The sequence below is a fragment of the Pseudochaenichthys georgianus genome, chromosome 2 (assembly GCF_902827115.2).
Source record: "Pseudochaenichthys georgianus chromosome 2, fPseGeo1.2, whole genome shotgun sequence".
NCBI lineage: Eukaryota > Metazoa > Chordata > Actinopteri > Perciformes > Channichthyidae > Pseudochaenichthys > Pseudochaenichthys georgianus.
Genome location: NC_047504.1, coordinates 10,293,402 through 10,314,841, shown reverse-complemented (window position 1 = coordinate 10,314,841; position 21,440 = coordinate 10,293,402). Strand labels below are relative to the sequence as shown.

Genomic DNA, 21,440 nt, shown 5'->3' with positions numbered 1-21,440 from the left:
CTCTATCGACTGTTACTTTCAAACGACACAGATTTTATTTTGCAAACACACGAAACTCTCTTTTGTTTCATATTGTAATTATTAGTCAGTGAGGGCAGTGCTCTTGGCTAATCCATTTGCTCTGATTAAACGGCCTCTCACGGTTCATCAAATAGAAAATGACTGACGTTAAAGAAAATGATTAAACTACACGGTGATGGGAAGGAGCGGAGGGACACAGACTGACTGGGTCGCTGGATAAAGATGGAGAGGGACTGATGAAGGATAGAAAAACCTCAAATGATGTAATAGTGTTCAAGGGACAAGAAGGCTCCCCCCCATTTTCTGGTCTCTAATTTGGCTGTCGTTAGCACACTGATTACATATGGCCCTTCCCATTGGACCACACCCATTATTTGTCTTGGTGGCTGCGGGCTTAGCAGATTGGGAATCCCCTTTGAACATGTGTGAGAGAGTGAACGGGCGAAGGTGTATCCTAACGCACAGAGACAGAAAGAAGAAGCCGAGACTGACCCACTTTGTGAGAAGAGAGAGTGTGAGAAAGAGGCAGGGGTGTTTTCCTTCTTCTTCGTGAAGGATCCATCTTGTGCAGCAGGAGAGACGGGGGGAAGAGGCGTGAAGCTTGCAACAAGCACTCAAACTGAAAAAAGCCCCCAGCCCACGACTTTCTACAGCATGTTGCAGCCAGTAATACATCTCAGTTAGATTAGAAAGACACCTCTTGAAAGGGTACAGAAACACATCGCAAATCTACTACTTCGTGCACATGAATGAATCTGTAGATTGTCTGACATTCACTTAAACTGATGCTCCCAGGCCAATTGAAAAACAATGAATTGACTGAACCAACGTGGCATTGTTCTTGCCCACCTTCCCCTTCTTGCTGCAAATACCCTACAGCACAGTTCTTTCATCGTGTAAACGTTATTCCGACTGACAGCTGTGATATGTCTAGCCGTTTTATTATCTCAAAGTTGACCTGTCACTCGCTGCAGCCAGGCTGAAATCAGAAACATTCTCTCTGTGCTCGTTTGTGTGACGCATTGTCAGAGGAAGCTGCTGGAAAAGTCATGTACCGTGTTATCATTCTATAGAACGCGCCCTGTGCATCTACGGCATGTTAACTTATACAAAAGTAATGTTACTGTATTAGACCTGGGGGATTTACAGATCTGTGTTCCGGTGGGCTTGGAACCCCGTGTGATAGGGATATATGACAGGTGCTTTTCAGTGGCGGCATCAGAATACCGCCCCTGGCACCGTATGACTCACCTGATGTGTGGAGGAAGCATGATTTCATTTTTGTATTCAAGCAACCAAAAGCCAATTTTGCATGGCGGTGATTATCTTTTCATTTTGCAGGGAACTCCTGTCCCTCGTGTCTCAGATGTTCAACTCTTTAAGGCAGGGGTGTCAAACTCAAGGCCCGGGGGCCACATTCGGCCCGCGACTTCATTTTATGTGGCCCCACAAGAGCTTGCAAAGAATATAATATGTTTATTATACGGTTACATGCAACAGAAGCATGTTGCCCATAAACTACATGTCCCACAATGCATCTCAAATATGACTTTTTTCTCAGAATTTGCCTTTTTTTCTTCAAAAATATGCATTTTTTCATAGAATTCCTTTTTCTCAGAATTAGATTTTTATTTCAAAATGTCACTTCTATTTCTTTTTTCTCCAGAATTTGGCTTTTCTTTTTAAATCATTTTGGGACATACGCAAGAGACTTGCAATTATTTGCCGAAGAATTCTGCTTTCAGACGTAGTTAATTATGAAGTTATTATCCTATCTGATGATAATCCAATGCAGAGGCAATGATGTAATATAATACATTATTTTATATATATGATATATTTATATATGTATTTTTATATCGTCTTAAAGTTACAACCGGCCCTTTGAGTGCAACCATAATGCTGATGTGGCCTGCGATGAAATTGAGTTTGACCCCCCTGCTTTAAGGTGTGGCAGCAGCTCTTAGTCTTAGTCTTACTCTTAGTCTTGAGTCTTGATGACTCGCAACATGTGCATTTTCACGTCGACGCAATTTCTTTTTCAAAGGCTTGTAGAGAAACATTTATACTTCTCAAAATATGGAGGGAAGCAGTTTTGGTTTTCAAGACTTATGGACTAGAACATAAATAAGATGTATTTTGCTACCAATGTGTATTCGCCTTGTGTGGGTCTGAATCCCAAAGTTTCAGTTTCTTGAACTGGTCATACTGTACGGTCTTTTATTGAGACAAACTTAGCCAACAAATAAAAGATGTATTTATATTGTGTTGTATCATTTATCATAGATTTCTCCCATTATGAGCACAATTACGGCTCAAATAGTGTCATTGTTGGAGTTTGCATAACTCCCCGCTGCCACAAATGAAAAATCTATATTTCTCCACAGGGGACCGTCCGGCTGAATCCACTCGGCTCATCATCTATTCATGAATCCATCCACCCATTAACATCCACTCGCTCTTATTTCCACCTGGAGGAGTGCGGCCGTTGCCACAGTGACATTCACACATTCGTCAAGGTGATTGTTCCCACTCTTCCCAGTATCTCCGCGCATACTGTCTGTTACTAGGGAAATTCCCATTCTCGCGTTGCCACAGCAACAGCCTCTTGATTCCAGACTGTTCCAGTGGAGGGTATTCCCCCATCCACACACACACAGACACACGGAGACACACACAGCTGTATTTTCATCATAATGCGATCTGATTCAATCAGGCATCCCGTCAGGCGGCCCCGCTGATTTGACATGTCATATTGTCTGTTGATTCGCTCCCGTCTGCGTCTAAATACAGTGTTTCACACGGTATGAAACATCAACAAAGGGTGTCTCCTACAAGCAATGCATTTAAGACCCTTTCTCACACACACACACACACACACACACTCTCCCTGAACACCCAAGAGGAGAATTGAGTGAATGCAAGCGTTTCATCCTCATCCTCATCAGAGTGATTAGGGAAAGACTTGGTGCTGAAAGGCTGGATTCCTTGTTAAAGTACAGATACGGTTCAGCTGCAGTAAACGCACTTCAGCTCTGGTCTGTCAGCAGTGATGCAGTGTGTTTAAAGTCGAGCCCTATGAATATTAAAAGTCCTAAACCTCAATTTATCTCAATCCCTTTTTCAATTCTGCAACACATGTCACCGTGGAGGCTTCTCCAGCCTTGACAACAATACGATACTGAGGGACGCCGGTGTCAACTATCGAGTGTTAGTATCAATACCTGCTCTTCATTATGCATCGATCGAAAGGGAGGGCCTGTCGATCACAGGAATGACATGCAGGCAAACAGAGGTGCAGAACGTATCGAGCGTTGTGTGTGAAAACGTAATGGTGGTTGTGTGTTCTCCTTTTAAACTTCAACTAACAATCAATTCAATGCGTCGCCTCGGGGCGTCGGAAATAGGGATTTTATAGACTAAACAATTGACCCAAAGAATTATTGATACACTTAAATCAATAATGGAATAACAATTCACTGCATCACCTCCTCACTTTAACCGCATCCTTCTTTTGTGTCCTCTTCCCAATATGAAGTCTGCACTATCTGAAATGTATTCCGACTGACAGCTGTGATATTTCTTGCCGTTTTATGATTTAAAGTGGACCTGCCACTCGCCGCAGACATTTCAATCTCTATGTGCTTGTGTGTGTGACGCATTGTCAGAGGAAGCTGCTAAATTGATGGTGTGTTGTCTTTCTCTATGTCCTTGATAGACCATCTATGTGTTGATCTAAAAAATATAATGTAAAATGTTACTAAATTAGTCCTAGTTAATAATAATATATCGGCCTGCCTATTGGCTTATAAGAGTGTGATACAGGTGCATGACATGGGACCTTTAAGCGACCAGAAGCCAATATATTGTGGCAGCGATTATCTTTTAATTTGGCGGGGAACTCCTTCCTGTCCATCATGTCACAAATCCTCCACTCTGACGCTGATTGATTAAGTGGTTAAGGTGCGGTAGCAGCTCTTAATGAGACTGACTTCTCTGCAGGATTTAAATACGGTTGAGGAAAATCCGCCCACGTCAGTGCTGTTGACTCTCCGTTCAGACGTCTAATTACTCAAAGCAACACCCCGAGACAAGCTGTGGACAAGGAGGAGCCTCCCTCATATCAGAAGTAGACTGATATTACATGTTTAATAATAATCTAATTGTGGCTTCATGTCAGTATAGCTGATAAAAGCATGCACATGTTAGCCGTATGAAACCACATCTCTGATCACGTAAGGAAGGCTGCAGATCATTTTGAGTCCGTGTCTCCTTCACAAAACCTCTGGAAGACAGTGGGGGTGTTGGCAAATGTCTCTCTCTACCACACACACACACACACACACACACACACACACACACACACACACACACACACACACACACACACACACACACACACACACACACACACACACACACACACACACACACACACACACACACACACACACACACACACACACACACACACACACACACAGAGATACACACACACACACACACACCAGGGCAATTGTGGACATTGCCAAGCTTTCACCAGCAGCTCTCACAGCCGGGAACACAGAAGAGAGAAAGAAGGGAAGTAGGGAAGAAGGAAAGGAAAACTGGGAGGAAAAAGGGGAAATGAAGCTTGAAGTAGGGATCAAAAGATCTAAGGTGTGTCGGGATGATTGGATGGGGAGGAGGAAGGTGGTGAGCCGAGGAGGAGGAGGAGGAGGAAGAAAGAAGAAGGTAATGAAAAATGGTGAACAATTAGGGGAAACGAGAAGACAATGGAGGAAGGACTGTGTGGAGAAACTGAAGCAAAGACATGGAAGATGAGGAGGCAAAAGAAAAGAGAGGTGGGAAAGGGGATGAGGTGGGGGGGACGGTTAGAGGGGAGAAAGGGGGTTGGGAAGAAGGGTGAAAATAAGTTGGGGGATGCAGAAGGAGAAACGAGGGATGATAAAACAAGAGGAATAAAAAAAAGCAGAGCAACTAAGGATGGAGATAAGACGCAGAGAGGAGAGGAAGCCGTTTTTACCTCCTGAAGGGAACAAGGAAGGAAAGGGTAATGAGGAAGGGATATGGTGGGGAGACCAGTGAAAACAAAAGGGAAGAGAAATGGGGGGTAAATGTTGAAGGGTGAAAGGACATAAAGGTAAGGAGAGCAAGTGAAATGAAAGTGCGTAAGGGCGAAAGGTGGCAGGGTGAAATGCAAGGAGAAAAGGAAATGAGGTGACGAAGAAAGAGAAGCGACAGGATGTCAAATTTGCCTCTGAAACCGGCTAAAACCCGACATGACTCCTCGTCTCCTCGTCCTGTCATTTCCTGCCTCCTTCTCTCCTCCCCTCACCCATCCCTCTGTATTCAAAGCACCTGCTGATTTCTCACACAATCAATTGATTACAAAAGCACTTATCGCCTCTGCTATTGAACGCACACCAAAGCACACAATCACAACATTCTCATTAATCTGCATTCACCGAGGCGTCCAATCAATACTCTGCGCATTCACCGTGAGATCTGTCCCTTGATTGGACAATAATGTTCACATGGATTTGAGTGAGACCTGGAAGGTGGAAAATGTTACTTTTTGACCTCCAATTAAGGAAAAAGACCTTCTACATCACATGGAGCAAATGTCCTTTCATTTTCTTGCTGTGTTCGTGTTCTAGTTCGGACATTGTGCAAGTAGGCAAATTCTGATCTAGGCGACGGAGCTTTTTAAATGATGAGCTGAAAATGAGAGAGCGAGGTAGAGATGCACAGAGACAGACGGAGAGAGAGAGAGACTAGACAGACTAATCTGTGGCTTCAATAATGGATGTACCTGGAAACTACTGAACCAGGGCACAACAAGACATGACAGTGTGTGTTGTGTGTGTGTGTGTGTGTGTGTGTGTGTGTGTGTGTGTGTGTGTGTGTGTGTGTGTGTGTGTGTGTGTGTGTGTGTGTGTGTGTGTGTGTGTGTGTGTGTGTGTGTGTGTGTGTGTGTGTGTGTGTGTGTGTGTGTGTGTGTGTGTGTGTGTGTGTGTGTGTGTGTGTGTGTGTGTGTGTGTGTGTGTGTGTGTGTCACCACAGAGAGGACAGAGAGGGGCGAGTCTGTCATTCTGTGTTTGTGCATGATTGGGGTGTGTGCGTGTGTGTGCACCAGCCAGCGCGTGCATGCGTAAAAGGGTGGTTTTGTATGACCGCGCGTAAAAGTGCATAAGCGTGCGTGCGTTTCTGCATTTCAATTTCGTGTGCATGCATGTGCGCGTTTCTCCACACGCACCCCCGTTACCCCCCCACACCTTGTCTCCGTAGCCTCCTCTTCTTCAGGCCAAATATCCGGACTTTGGAGAAGATGTCGACCAGGTTCCCGTTGCAGAGCCCCGGCTTCTTACCGGGGCTCTTCCGCCGCCGGTGAGGGGTCGGTCGGTGGGCATGTTGCTCCCTCGCCTGTCGCTTCTGGCGGATCAAACCGCTGGCGATGGCTGCTGCCATGTCTCCGCCGAAACAAAAACAGCCACGTCTCCGTCCGAGACTCCAGTCTCTTCAGTTGTGTCCACCGGAGTGGACGGAGGGCAGACAAACCCAGACGCAAACCTCCAGTCTCCGCGTCCCGGCTATAACGGCCCCATACTTCAGCCACAAGTCCAAAATAATCACTTCACCTACAGCATATTTTCTCTCGTGGTTATTCCCCGGGCCATTGATTTGAAACGTCCAGCCGGTTACCTGTCCGTCACGTTTCACCGGTCAGTCAGCTGTCACTGAACGGCTCCCGCAACCCACATCACCGGAGCCCGCCTGTCACTGTGTGTTCCCATGGTCAACAGGCGAGCAAAAATAAATAAAAAGGAGAATAATGGCTCAGAAAGCGTGTCTGTGTTCCCGTTTGTATTCCACTGACAGGAGCTGCGTGAAACTACCGAGAGGAACTCAGAGCATCACCGGAAAGAGGGCGGACTGACTTTCAAAGTGAAAGCTTGATAGGATGTGTGTTTCCAAATGGGTAAGACCAATAGGCTTCTCAGAGGTGGGAAGTAACTAAATACATGTACTCAAGTACTTACAATGTTGAGGTACTTTACCCGAGTATTTCCATTGTATACTCTTCTTCACTCCACTACATTTAAAAAAGGGATATAATGTAATTGAACTCCACTACATTTATTTAAAAGCTTTAGCTACTTTTAACTAAATGCATTTCTAAAAATGTGGACTTACCCTTTAAGTCACAAAATTAAAATGATCAAGTCTACTAATTCCTATTCTATCTTTTATCATGTTGCTACCTGTTGCTGCCATCAAGTGGTCGATTTTCATCCGATGTAAAATATTGAAAATGTATAAAAAATCTTGCTAGAAACAGAACTTGCAATTTAAACTTAACTAAAAATTAACAATATGCAAACATTTGAATACAGGACTTTCACTAAGATTACAACTTCTACTGCAAATAATACTACGACTTCCACCTTATCCTGTATTCAGCTGATGGCCGGCTTTTCACCTCTGGCAGTTTAAAAATGCAAGAGGCTGGTGATGGACAGGCTGATGTGCCTCGCATGGCAGGTGGACTGAACACGTGTACGGCTTCCTGTGACTGCGGTAAGGTTACAGGACACTCTCATTTTCTCCTTGATGAAACAGTATCAGGTGAACAAGCAGACAAAGTCAAACAAAGTATTATTTTTTGGAAAGATTTGTTCTGATTCAAGTTTGGCCCAGCTGGACAAAAAGGACGCTGAAATGAAATGTACATTTCTTCTGGGGAAAGTCATATCAAACTAAATCCCCAAACCTTTTCATTTATATCTGTCCTTATAATGAATAATAGACAGAGGGTGGCCGTGTGGAACCCATGATATATGCATGAAGTGTACTTCTCTCTCACGTTAAAGTGCCCATAGGGCTGAAACATTTCCATCATTGTCAGTTCAAAAAGTTAACTTTGCCTTAAAGAGATCTCACTGTATAAAAGATTAGTTCAGTATGGTAATAATCACAATCATTTGGCGGGATCTAGCCTTTTGATCCCAAAATAGATGTGTTGCTAAAGTCTAATTACATTCAAAAATGCTAATTGTAAACAGTGAATGTATTATAGTAGTAGCTGTAGCCTGCATGTACTGTACGTATGTGGGTTACTCTTATGTAACTAATGGGTTCTGGAACTATTCTAAATAAATTAAAGCCCTTTTAGTTTTCAAGTATTGTCTATGTTACAAGGATGCGAAAAGGGACTCCAGTGCAGCAGGTGAAACATTTGCAATAAAAAAATAATCACGTTTCTCTGAGGCTTCCTGATGTCAGCTGGAGGCCGGAACACTAACCAAATATGTCAGCGCCATGGACAGCGAACAGCCTCTCAGACGCTGTGCTTTTCACAGACACACACACACACAGTTTGTTTGTCCAGAAATGTAATGCATGTGTTTCCTCATACCCACTAGGTGGCACCAGAGCATGTCTAAGAACACCAGCCCAACAATAGGAGCTCACTGATAACAGGATTAATAATGAGAGAACATCACTGAGCGATAATGATCAAAAGGCAGACAAGATAAAATAACCTTCAAGCGCTAATAACTAAATGGAGGAGAGCTTGTTAGATCTTTTTTGAACTAAATAGCTTTTTTATTTTCATCCTGACATAATTTGCCTTGCTTGATTGTCTTATGGCCTATTTTCAAAGAGTCCTATATACACAGCAGCAATCTGCCGCCATCAGTATTCATCTTTTGTCCTATTTTACCAGGTTAACGCAGGGTTATTGTCTTCAACGTTGCTGACACACTTAAATCACACTGGAGGAACTACTGCTTTGCCCTAACACTGTTCTTCTTCCCAGGCAGCAGCAAAGGGAACACAGCAAAGTGTGTGTACGCTGTGTTATCCAGGTCAGTCAATGCGAGGAGTTATGAATAAATCAAAGCTTCGTTTACATTAAAATTCATCTCCTCTGCGGCTTTTTATAGCATCCGAGGAAGGCAGCTCTTTAGCTTCAAAAGATCAAATAACCCATGCCGCTTCCATGCAATTATTTCACCATACATCCCCGACAAAAAAACCTGTGCTCATCCAAAACAAACACGCACACAAATCATGCAATAGTGTGCATAAATATGAAAGAAATGCTTTTATTAAACACCCAGAGCTCTCTCCTGAGGGAACACACACGCACAGATACACACTTTGTATCTATCACGTATACTCTGCTTCTGCACATAGGCAGCAGCGCCCTCTACAGGCGGTAAAAGGAAACAATTCCGCAAATCCTCTTTCTTCACAAAACTACTTCTTAAAAAGGCTTTCCGTAAAAGCATTGCATTTATACACTACTCACTTTTGACCTTCATTTATTTCCACGGCTCTGTAATTGTTCTTTTGGTCTTCAAGATGCTTTTGTGAACACTAAGGACAGCTTCAGACTTCTGGTTGGTTTTTATTCACAGTATTACTTCTAAAAGCCAAATCCTGAGAATAAACCCAATGAACCAGTTAAAAGAGTATCATTAAGACACTGACATCAAGACGTTTTTTATTCGTAAACACCTAGAAAAGAGTGTTGAGTACGCTGACGAGGAAAAAATGGTACAAACTACTGTAAAAGAGAGTAAAAGTAGAGAACATGTTGCATGTGGGAGGATGACGATGACTGTTTGGTTCTGATTGTGGTTTTCTCATTGCTCAATGATATTCAGTACAATATAGGCGAGGCAAGTAGAGGCGAGGCAAGCAATGTTATAAAATGACATTTAAAAACACTAATTTAAAAGCAAAGATACATGAATAAAAGTGACAGCAGTGTGAGATACACACATCTGAAATGTTTAGGTCTGACTCTCAATCATTGCTCACTTTTTAGCAGCAATAGTTTTCTATCACCTCCCTTTCTTTCCTCTTTCTTAAGATGGGGGAAATGTTCTAGCATCATGAGTATGTTGCCTGAGTTCTACGGCATAGGTGTACGTGGGGCGTGTGCTCCATAAGTATACTGGTGTTCTAACTTTTTTTAACTATATAAAGTAATATTTCCACCCTTTGTGAAATGAAATGTTCTCTTTCCAAAGGAGATTTATGTAACAAGCGTTACAACTATTCCTTTAAAAAGAAGATTCATGTGATGGGATTTGTTGCAGCTATGAGAATTAGGCTTTATTTATACCGTGCGATGAATCAATGTCAGCCAGACTTTCCCAGGGATTGCCTGTCGATAAAACAGCTTCTCTGTAGGTGGTGCTCTTTGATCGCAGAGGCTGTGGCTGCTCATGCTAATGGTCGAGTGTGCAACAGGTAGACTCCACATGGATGTAACGAGAATAAAACGACGAACACGTCTTTAAGGCTGGGGGAAATAGTTAAGAAAGAGGGGATGGACGGGGGGGGGGGAGAGGGGGAGGGAGGTAACAGATGGGGGTGGGTGTTCCCCAGGCAGGAGTGTGAGGATAGCCACTCTGAACGAAGCAGGATGAGTCATAGGTCACACTCACACTCCTGCCCACACACTCGCTCACAGCAGAGGCACGGGGAAATCCACTGTTACCAGGGCAACGAGTGATTAGTGACGCAGACGGGTCTCCGAACGGAGCGAGAGAAACACCTGCCGAATGCCGAGAGGATAACACACACACACACACACACACACACACACACACACACACACACACATCTGGCGTCAATTACATTCATCGTACTGCGGCTCTGACTTCATCTCCCTGCACTGTCTATGGGTTTGTGTTTCTCTTTCTCACACAACGCGCACACACACTTGCCCAAATGATGCAACACATGCATATAATGACACAGCTAGAAAACAACAATAGCTGCCCCACTTCGTCTCCTTTTCTCTAAACTCTTGTGTCTCCTTTCTCATCTCCTTTCCTTTTTGTTTCTTTCCCCTTCCTTTCATCTCCTCTCCTCCTTTCTCTCATATCACCCCAATACTCAGCTTTTACTTTCATCTTGCTTCCTTATCTCCTCACTCCTACTTTTTCCTCTCCTCTCCTTCCCATTCCTTTCCTTTTCACCTCCCAGCTAATCTCCTTGTTCTCCTCTCCTCGTCTATCTTTGTAACATCGCCAACTCAGCAGGGAGGAGGAGATGGAGTGGAGCGGCTGAATTATTCATTAACATCCCCTCTCTCTTTTTTTTCTTACATCTCTGTGTGTCTGCTGCCTCTAGTGTCTTCAATCCCCCTCCCATATTTCTCTTGTAGCTATCCCTCTCTCATCCTGCATTTCACAAACACCAGCGAATCACTTTAGACCTCCTTTTTGTTCCTTTTAACATAGGTTGTCAGTCCTAGAAGTAAAGTTAACTTGATAACTTGAACTTTCTTAGTGAAGAACATCAGCCAGCCTGTGTAACCCAGCAACTACGGTTACAGTTATATATGCCTCATTAAAGAGGCCAATTGTCTAACCCTGTATCAAAATGGAAGTAGGTGTTTGAGGTTTGAAGTAAGACTCAAGTTGATCAGGAGTAGCAGAAGAGAAGAGTCATGAAGTCTGTAATCTGACACACAGCGATATCTGAAAGTAAAGAGGAAGCATGTGTTATTTCTTCTTCAGTCTGGCTTCAAGGGTTTGTTAGCTTCCATATGAGGAGAAAACTACTCACTGTGGCCGAGTTCACCTCAATGTAACATGGTAAATAAATGTGCTTATTTCACTGTGAAGAGATGTGGAACTGCTCAATGACCAACATATTATATACATGGGTAAATAAAGCTGTGGTGGGACTTTCGGAAAAGGTTCTAAATTGGTTTGAATCCTACTTAAAGGACAGAAACAACTTTGTTTCTATTGGTAAATACACATCTGAGTTGACAAATTTGACATGTGGGGTACCTCAAGGCTCCATCTTGGGGCCTCTTCTCTTTAACGTCTACCACTGGCTCAGATAATGAAGAACAACCAAATAAGTTACCATAGCTATGCGGATGACACACACATTTACGTAACAATCTCACCAGGAGACTATGCTCCAATTCAAACACTGAGTAAGTGCATTGAACACATCAATGACTGGATGTGTCAGAACTTTCTCCAATTAAACAAAGATAAAACTGAGGTAATGGTTTTTGGAGCCAAGGCAGAACGTATAAAAGTTAGCGCTGAGCTTCAGTCTGCAATGTTCAAAACAACAGATAAAGCCAGAAATCTAGGTGTAGTCATGGACTCTGACCTGAGTTTCAACAGTCACATTAAAACAGTTACTAAATCAGCCTACTATCACCTACAGAATATATCTAGGATTAAAAGACTAATGTCACAGCAGGATTTGGAAAGACTTGTCCATGTTTTTATCTTCAGTAGACTGGACTACTGCAATGGTGTCTTCACAGGTCTCACTAAAACATCTATTAGGAAGCTGCAGCTGATTCAGAACGCCGCTGCTCGAGTCCTCACTGACACTAAGAAAGTGGATCACATCACTCCTGTTCTGAAGTCTTTACACTGGCTTCCTGTGTGTCAAAGAATAGATTTCAAAATACTGCTGCTGGTTTATAAAGCACTGAATGGTTTAGGCCCAAAATACATTTCTGACCTCCTGCTAAATTATGAACCATCCAGATCTCTCAGGTCTTCAGGGACTGGTCAGCTTTCTGTCCCCAGAGTCAGAACTAAACATGGAGAAGCAGCGTTCAGTTATTATGCTCCAAATATCTGCAACAAACTCCCAGAAACCTGCAGGTCCGCTGCAACTCTGACTACTTTTAAATCCAGGCTGAAGACTTTTCTTTTTGTCGCTGCTTTTAATTGAACTATTCATATCTTAGACTGCACTGTAACTTTTATCCATGTATTTTTTCTTTTTATGTTTATTTTATTAGCTTTTATTTTTAATGACTGATTTTAAATGCCATTTTCTTAATGTCTTTCGTTTTTTGTAAAGCACTTTGAATTGCCTTGTGTTGAAAAGTGCTATATAAATAAACTTGCCTTGCCTTGCCTTGCCTTGCCTTGCCTTGTGGTCTTAGTCAAACACATCAAAGTGTATCTTTTGTTAAACCTTACATATGGATTTATCTTTTAAAAGCTTCCAGTTGTGAACCTTAGGGGAAATCGCATTTCACGAGGATATCCCCAGGAAGTGCTGTCCTTATATTTCTTGTTGTTACTTTAAAGTGTGAAGTAATAGTCACAGTTTATCCAGAGTGAACAGCTGTGGAAAGAAAGCCACTGGATGCTTACTGTATGAAGCATTCATTTTAAAATCAATAGCCTGTTGTGTTGACGCTCCATTTGGGGATTTCCACAGAGAAGTCAAATGTCACAAGGAGATCAAGTTAGAGGCAGTGTTCATTTTTCACACAAAATGATAACAGTTGGGAGACTTCTGCGTCAGTGGCTACATAATGGCTCCAGATCTTTCCATAAAAAGTCAGAACTATAGAGGAAGACGGGAGGAGGGGGAGAGGGGGAGAGATATGAGACTGAGGGGAGAAATCTTTCAAGAAAGAGTTTGAATTAAAGAGACGCTGAAAGTCTGAGCTGGAAAATAAGCTATGTCTATATATTGTGAAAACGGAGAAGGAGGGTTATTATAGTCAACTAAAAACATACAATGAAAAATAAGATGTGAAAACACTTTGCATTATACCTGGCCATCACTCAAGTGCAATCACTTTAGTGGAGTGTGATGCTGGAGAGGGGTAGTACTGTCAGAGGAATATAATGCATTGCTCAATACCAATTCATTGACTCTCCCTTCTGCAGTGACTGGGTCAGAAAGCACTTAGTTAAATGGTTTCTCCCACTAGCGGCTCTCCTCCAGTCTCCGCCAAACCACAACTTGAGCCTTCTATTCCCATAGCACTCAGTAGTAATGATTGTATGTGCTTTTTTTTTTAACGATAAAATTGTTACTCTTAGAAACAAAATTAATGACCTCTTGCCTTTGCCCAGTATAGTGTTATCAACAGCTCCCGGAAACGTAAGTTCTAATATTACACTAGATAGTAAACTACAATGCTTTTCAGCCATAAACCTTGAACAATTAAATTCAATGATTCTCTCTTCTAAACCATCAACGTGCATGTTAGACCCAATTCCAACTAAGCTGTTGAAGGAAGTTTTTCCATTAATTAGCACTTCTTTATTAAATATTATGAATATGTCTTTATTATCAGGCTATGTTCCACAATCATTCAAAGTAGCAGTGATAAAACCGCTTCTTAAGGTTTTAGACAACTATAGACCTATTTCTAATCTTCCGTTCCTCTCAAAAAGTCTTGAGAAAGCAGTCGCAAAACAGTTGTGTGATCACTTAAAAAATAATGATTTATTTGAAGATGTTCAGTCTGGCTTTAGAACACATCATAGCACAGAGACAGCTCTGGTTAAAGTCACAAATGACATTCTAAGAGCCTCAGACAAGGGACTTTTCTCTATTCTTGTTTTGCTCGATCTCAGTGCTGCATTTGATACTATCGACCATGATATCCTATTGCAAAGACTAGAGCACTTAGTTGGCATACAGGGAACTGCTTTAGGCTGGTTTAGGTCCTATCTATCTGAACGCTCTCAGTTTGTACGTGTCAATGATTAATATTCCACGCAAACCAAAGTTAGCCATGGAGTTCCACAGGGCTCAGTGCTCGGACCTATTTTGTTCACATTATATATGCTTCCGTTAGGCAATATTATAAGGAATAATTCTGTAAACTTTCATTGTTATGCGTATGATACTCAACTATATTTATCAATCAAATAAAATGCAAGACTGCCTTAAGGACTTAAAAACGTGGATGACCTTACATCTTTTGATGTTAAACACGACCAAAACTGAAGTTATTGTACTTGGCCCGAAGAATCTACGAAACAAATTATCTAAAGATATACTAACTATGGATGGCATTAATTTGGCCTCCAGTGAGACTGTAAGGAATCTTGGTGTTATATTTGATCAGGATTTATCCTTTAACGCCCACATAAAATCAATTTCAAGGACCGCCTACTTCCATCTACGTAACATTGCAAAAATCAGGCATATCTTGCCTCAAAACGATGCAGAGAAACTAGTCCATGCATTTGTTACTTCAAGGCTGGATTATTGTAACTCCTTATTATCAGGGAGTACCAAGAAGTCAGTCAAGTCGCTTCAGCTGATTCAAAATGCTGCAGCTCGTGTACTAACCAGAGTTAGGAAAAGTGACCATATTACTCCTGTTCTGGCTGCCTTACACTGGCTCCCTATAGAACACAGGATAGAATTTTAAATTATTCTTCTCGCCTACAAAGCCCTTAATGGGCAGGCGCCATCAAGAACTCATTATACCCTACTGTCCTACTAGGGCATTGCGTTCCAAGAATGCAGGGTTGTTGGTTGTTCCTAGAGTCTCAAAAAGTACAATGGGAGCCAGAGCCTTTTCTTATCAAGCTCCACATTTGTGGAATCAGCTTCCAGTTTGTGTTCGGGCGGCAGACACCCTATTAGTTTTTAAGAGAGCGCTGAAGACCTTCCTTTTTGATAAAGCTTATAGTTAGAGCTGATTAGATTCAGCCCCTAGTTTTGCTGATAGGCTTAGACTGTCGGGGGGGGGGCTTACTTCTTCCTTCTCTCTGTCTATACCTGTGTACTCTCATGTTCCGATTAACCCAGCTTCCCCAAATGTCTTTCTTTTTGGTGTCGATATACGCCGGGATCCGGAGACATGGATGATCCTGTTGCTGTGGTCCTGAGTCCTGGATCGCAAGCCCTGGATCTTGAGTCGTGGCTGTGGTCCTGGATCATCGGTCCTGGATGGATATCCTCGTGGATTCATCTTCCTATTATACACACATGCATTTCCAAATATTTGGACTACCTATGTTGCAAATGTATTATCTTTTCAATTTACACACGGCATCTATTGCACATCTGTCCGTCCTGGGAGAGGGATCCCTCCTCTGTTGCTCTCCCTGAGGTTTCTCCCATGTTCCCTTTAAACTGTGGGTTTTCTCCGGAAGTGTTTCCTTGTACGATGTGAGGGTCTAAGGACAGAGGGTCTGAGGACAGAGGGTCTAAGGACAGAGGGTGTCGTATTGTCATACTGATATTCTGTACACACTGTGAAGTCCACTGAGACAAATGTAACATTTGTGATATTGGGCTATATAAATAAACATTGATTGATTGATTGACAACTCCCAGCCCACGGTGGCTCCTCGGGGATGTATTCACTGGCCCTTTAACGACGCTGATTTATTCTCATGCCTCTGCACATCACTGTGAACTGCTCTGTAAGTCAGTCACGTCTCCGTTGGGTCACCGTTTGATTGTGTTGGCAATTCTATCAAAATGCTTTGGCATTGTAAAAGACTGTTCACTTGAGCTGGTTTTGATCCCATTGGTTTACAGATTATATCATTTGAAAGTCTTTGCTAGTTGTAGGATTAAAAACACTATCTCAACTACCTTCAAATGAATAAAACACAACCTCACTTTGGAATAACCGGAACAGAGAGCGTAGATCATTTAACAAGAGATACAACTTTGTTGAGCTCTTTGTCTTAACAAAGCTTTCCAGTGCCACTCACACACGGCAGCAGTTCCAATCAGCTGTAGTCTGAGTTCAATAATGCCTTCATTTCAGCTTTATTGTTCTGAGCATGTGTTATTCCCCAGGCTTCACATCACAGTGGAATAAAGGAGGAGAATAACTGACAAGGTGGCTGAACTTTGGATACGTTTTGTTGTGGTCAGTCGTGATTTCTGTTAAACAAAGAAACCGAAAGGGCTAATAAATCCAACAATCAAATACAAACTATCTTTCCTAACTTGAATCTGACGTGATACAGCAGACCTGTCCCTTTTCCGTCAGTCTGTGAATCAGATAGATAATAGTGGCATGACAATAGGCAGGGTATTAAGGCCACATTGTGAACATAGCTGCTCTAAGTGCTAACACATTTCTGAGGCTCACAGTAACGCTGAAGAGGCCTCTGACTAATCCCCACGTTGCTGCATTAAAGGCACCGTGTGTACAGTATGCCCGCTCCGTAATCCCTCTAAAGGGACAATGTGAAGTGAACACTCCAGCAGCACGGTGTGTTTGAGGATCCCTCAGCGTGCGAGGCTAAGACCGCATCTAATCCAACATGTGCCACAATACAGATCTAAGACCAGCACTTCTCACAGGTACAGGTGCGATTTCAAAAAGGGCTTTCAAAATATTAAATCTATAACAGTTGTGCTACTGCTAATGGATTTCAGATGATAGCATACGTTAAAATGATAAAGCAATAGACGAAAAGACATGACATTGATCCCAAACGTCTCATTTCACAAAAGTGAGGTCATGAGAAATGATCAATGGCAATCATAACACAACATGAAAAGCACTTGTATCCGGTGATCCCTTCCCATTCTCATTTCGCCCCGTCTTATTGCTCTGAAGCGAGTTTAGAGCTTAGAGCTGAGGAAAAGTCAAAACGTAGACATACAAAATGCATTTAAAATCAAACTTTTGAAAAGTATATAAAGTTGTACATCCCGATGAAGGTAGATAAAAGTGTAAGTAAATGTACAACCAGAGCTGTATGTTTTGCATTAATGAGTGGGTCAAACGGCAGGGTCTAAAGAGCATCTTACCTGGGTCAGCTCGGCCCAAAGCGGCCTTTAATCTCCTCTCTGCTATCTTCAGTATAAACTCATAGTCCATGGCTAACACACAAACACACCTGTAAACACCGGCCCATTGGACTCCACTGAAAACTCACTTTCTAAAATGGCCTGAAGCCCCCCGACGCGGCCTCAGATGGCGACACACACGAGCAGCGAGGGGGACAGATACGGCCATTATGTCATGCGGTGGCTGTCATCGCGCAAAAGGTTAACCCAGACAAGAGAAGAGTAAAAAGTCAACTCAAGTGTGTGTGAGGGAGAGGAGGAACAAAGGAAGCACAGATAAGGAGACGAGGTGCCAAGAAAAAGCTACACGGTGGGGACTCGTCGGTGAGGTCAGCGTCTTTCACGAACTTCCACGTTTCTTTCTCTTTTCACAATGAACCGTTTTATCTTTATGACAGCTATTGACCGCGCATGTGTCATCTGTGTAATAATGTAGAAAGCTCTGGGGAAAGCAAGCATCTTGAGTTTCATTTAGGCAAACAATAGAATATGCCTTATTACATTACATTACATGTCACTTGTTAGACGCTTTTATCCAAAGCCACTTCCACACTCAATACTGTGGGCAATCCCCACAGGAGCACTTTGGGGTGAAGAGTCAGGGACACAACGACATGCTGACTGCAGTGGGGTTTGAACCTGTGACCCCCTGATCCGACCGAAACGCACAACCCACTGCGCCACACGCCGCCTTATGCTTGAACACGCTACCACTACAATTCAGTGACTACATCCGGCATCTGCCGTCTCTCCGACGAAACGCTCTTTATGCAGCGAGTCAGAGCGAGACACGGAGTTGTTGTCAAGTGTTTCTCCAGTTCTTATCATTTAGTCTGCGGAAACACTTCTCCGTGGAGCCTCTGATGCCCTGCTGCTGTTTAAGTGCACTTGGAAAAATAACACTCAGCACTCACTCTCTCTTGACAGCAGCCTGGAGCGAGGGCCGTCCAAACACACGCCCACCGTCTCTCGTTCACCTTTCCACTCCGGCTCGTGGTTTCCTTTGGGCATTCAGAGTGTTTCCACTGCACCGCCACGGTCTTTTAAAAAGGTATTATTTGTTTGACACACTTCAATATCTCCCCTCACTTAACTCAACAAAGCCCCCGGAAAGCAGGAATGCAACACTTTGGTAAAGGCAGCTTTAGGGTGTAAACATGTGTAGCATTTATGGGATATTATTGCCGATGTAGTGCCAACTGTTTGTGCAGCCTTCACATGTATTAGATTAAAGTACTATAATAAGCTCAGAGTACGTACGAGGGGAAACATCTGGCTCTTGTGCCACTATGTTCTCCAGTGGGACGATTACTTCATCCGTTTGCTGTGTGTGTGTGTGTGTGTGTGTGTGTGTGTGTGTGTGTGTGTGTGTGTGTGTGTGTGTGTGTGTGTGTGTGTGTGTGTGTGTGTGTGTGTGTGTGTGTGTGTGTGTGTGTGTGTGTGTGTGTGTGTGTGTGTGTGTGTGTGTGTGACTAGTTGACAGCTTATGAGTGTGTGTGTGTGACGCGTGAGTTCGGACGAAAGAAGATCAGACCAGCAAGTTTTTCTGCAGACTCCGAGAGTTTTAGACAATGAGGCCGGGAACTAATGACCCCACACACACACACACACACACACACACACACACACACACACACACACACACACACACACACACACACACACACACACACACACACACACACACACACACACACACACACACACACACACACACACACACACCAAAACCCTCCATGTGACCTTAGAGGACAGACATCACTATGACTGTCACTATTTTGTCAACTCATCACTTTCGGACAATGTAGCAGCACGCAACTGACACACACACACACACACACACACACACACACACACTTTGTTTGTTGCCAGCTGAAGGGAAATGTAGCGTGAAGACATGTTTGATTCAACGCTTTCCACTGATTCAATATGTACAGTGTGCGTGTGTGTGTGTGTGTGTGTGTGTGTGTGTGTGTGTGTGTGTGTGTGTGTGTGTGTGTGTGTGTGTGTGTGTGTGTGTGTGTGTGTGTGTGTGTGTGTGTGTGTGTGTGTGTGTGTGTGTGTGTGTGTGTGTGTGTGTGTGTGTGTGTGTGTGTGTGAGCCCTTCACAAATCGAGTCAGATCCGAGTTGGCACGAGCCCCACTGCAATACTCCAGTGTTTGAATAAAACATCAAGCAAGATGCCTTAATGGGAACTCTCCAGAGAAGGTGAGCAGGCTTGTGTGTGTGTGTGTGTGTGTGTGTGTGTGTGTGTGTGTGTGTGTGTGTGTGTGTGTGTGTGTGTGTGTGTGTGTGTGTGTGTGTGTGTGTGTGTGTGTGTGTGTGTGTGTGTGTGTGTGTGTGTGTGTGTGTGTGTGTGTGCGTGCGCGTGTGTGTGGGCTATAAAAGGGTGAAAGTCTCCATCTGGGTCACGTCACATGGGACATTGAGTCACATCGGGCCGTGAAGGATGCTGGCTATCTGGAGCTCCATTCACAGGTTCTACAGGAAGCGCTCAAAGCAGAGGCGCCTGACTTCATCAATCACCTCTTTGATAGAGTCTATGCCATGTGTTGATACTGCAAGTTCAATTTGAAGAAAGCCTGCCTGCTTACTGATGAAAAAGGAATTAGCATAGAACTGATCATAAAGAATTCAACAGGAAAATAATGGGGTGCTTTTAAACAGCCACAGAAAATCTAGTACATTTCTCTAAAGTTAGCCGTAATTCGTTAGCAATGTTCAACACAAATGTTTTGACAGTGAATGGAAATTGATGATTGCCATGGTGATGTGGTGACTCACAACACCCTGCTCCTCAGTCTGAGCCGCAGTCCTCTTTAACCAGCATTTAGACATGATCTGAACATAATAATACACATTGTACTTAAAAGTCAACTTTGACAACATGAACTCGTGAAAGAGAAGAACGAAACATTTAACTGGCTTCCTGTTGAATCGCCCACTGACTCCGATGCACACGCGCATCCACACACGCTCAGCAAAGCTGTACTTCAGTCCTCCCAGTGGACTTTCGCTAAATCGTGCAACAAATGCTGCGTCAGCAAAACTCCTCGCTGCCTCCAACCCATCAACAGCAGGTCCATATTTCACCACCGACTGCTGTGTGTATTATACACACACACACACACACACACACGCACACACACACACACACACACACACACACACACACACACACACACACACACACACACACACACACACACACACACACGCTCAGAGGCAGAGGGTTCATTCAGTCCGCTTCTCTTTAATTAAAAGAGAAATGGAGCCGCCTGCTATACATCTGAGTGTTGCTGCAGGATGCTGGTGGGAACTTAATGGTGTACAGTACATCCTGCTGCTCTTCTTTGCAATGAGTGTGTGTGGGTGTGTGAGATTCTCTTCCAGAAGCTAATTGCGTCACATGACAAAGCGACACATGGAGAAGCCAGGTTTCTGCGCTACTGTTTGCAAACGCTTGCATTTGGAAGGATTTACACAACGTGTGGTTGAAAAACACCAGGGAATGTGGCCGAACGTTGAGCCATTTGAAATGTGATATGATGGATTTGATGGCCAAAGTTTATGTGCTTAACAGTGAATTGGAGAAACAGCAAGAATGGTGGTTAATAAAGTCTATTAAAGATACAAAAAAAGACCATAAAATGGATTCACAAGTTTTTTTTTTTACTTGAATAGTAGATTCAATATTAATGGAATATCAAAACTGACTTTTATTGAAGCTCAATACCAGATCTCATGGTCTTTATCAGTAGATGTATCCTTCACATTGAAGGACCAAACTTTAAGGTCATGTGACAACAACTATTTCAGCGTTATG

At 43.1% G+C, this 21,440-nt stretch overlaps 1 protein-coding gene across 4 annotated transcripts in view; it reads right to left on the bottom strand.

Moving 5' to 3' along the window:
• The window catches only part of LOC117460091 (fibroblast growth factor 14-like), a 44,682-nt gene that overhangs the window by 20,320 nt on the left and 2,922 nt on the right, over positions 1–21,440 (bottom strand). Inside the window, exon 1 of one of the 4 annotated variants that reach the window (XM_034101350.1) lies at positions 17,703–17,757. The exons of 1 other annotated variant lie outside the window; for it this stretch is intronic. Coding sequence is in view for 2 of the 3 variants with exons in the window: in XM_034101334.1 (XP_033957225.1) it covers positions 6,300–6,492 (193 nt within the window). In the remaining variant the exon portion in view is untranslated. 2 more of the 4 variants (XM_034101340.1, XM_034101334.1) reach the window with 2 other exon arrangements.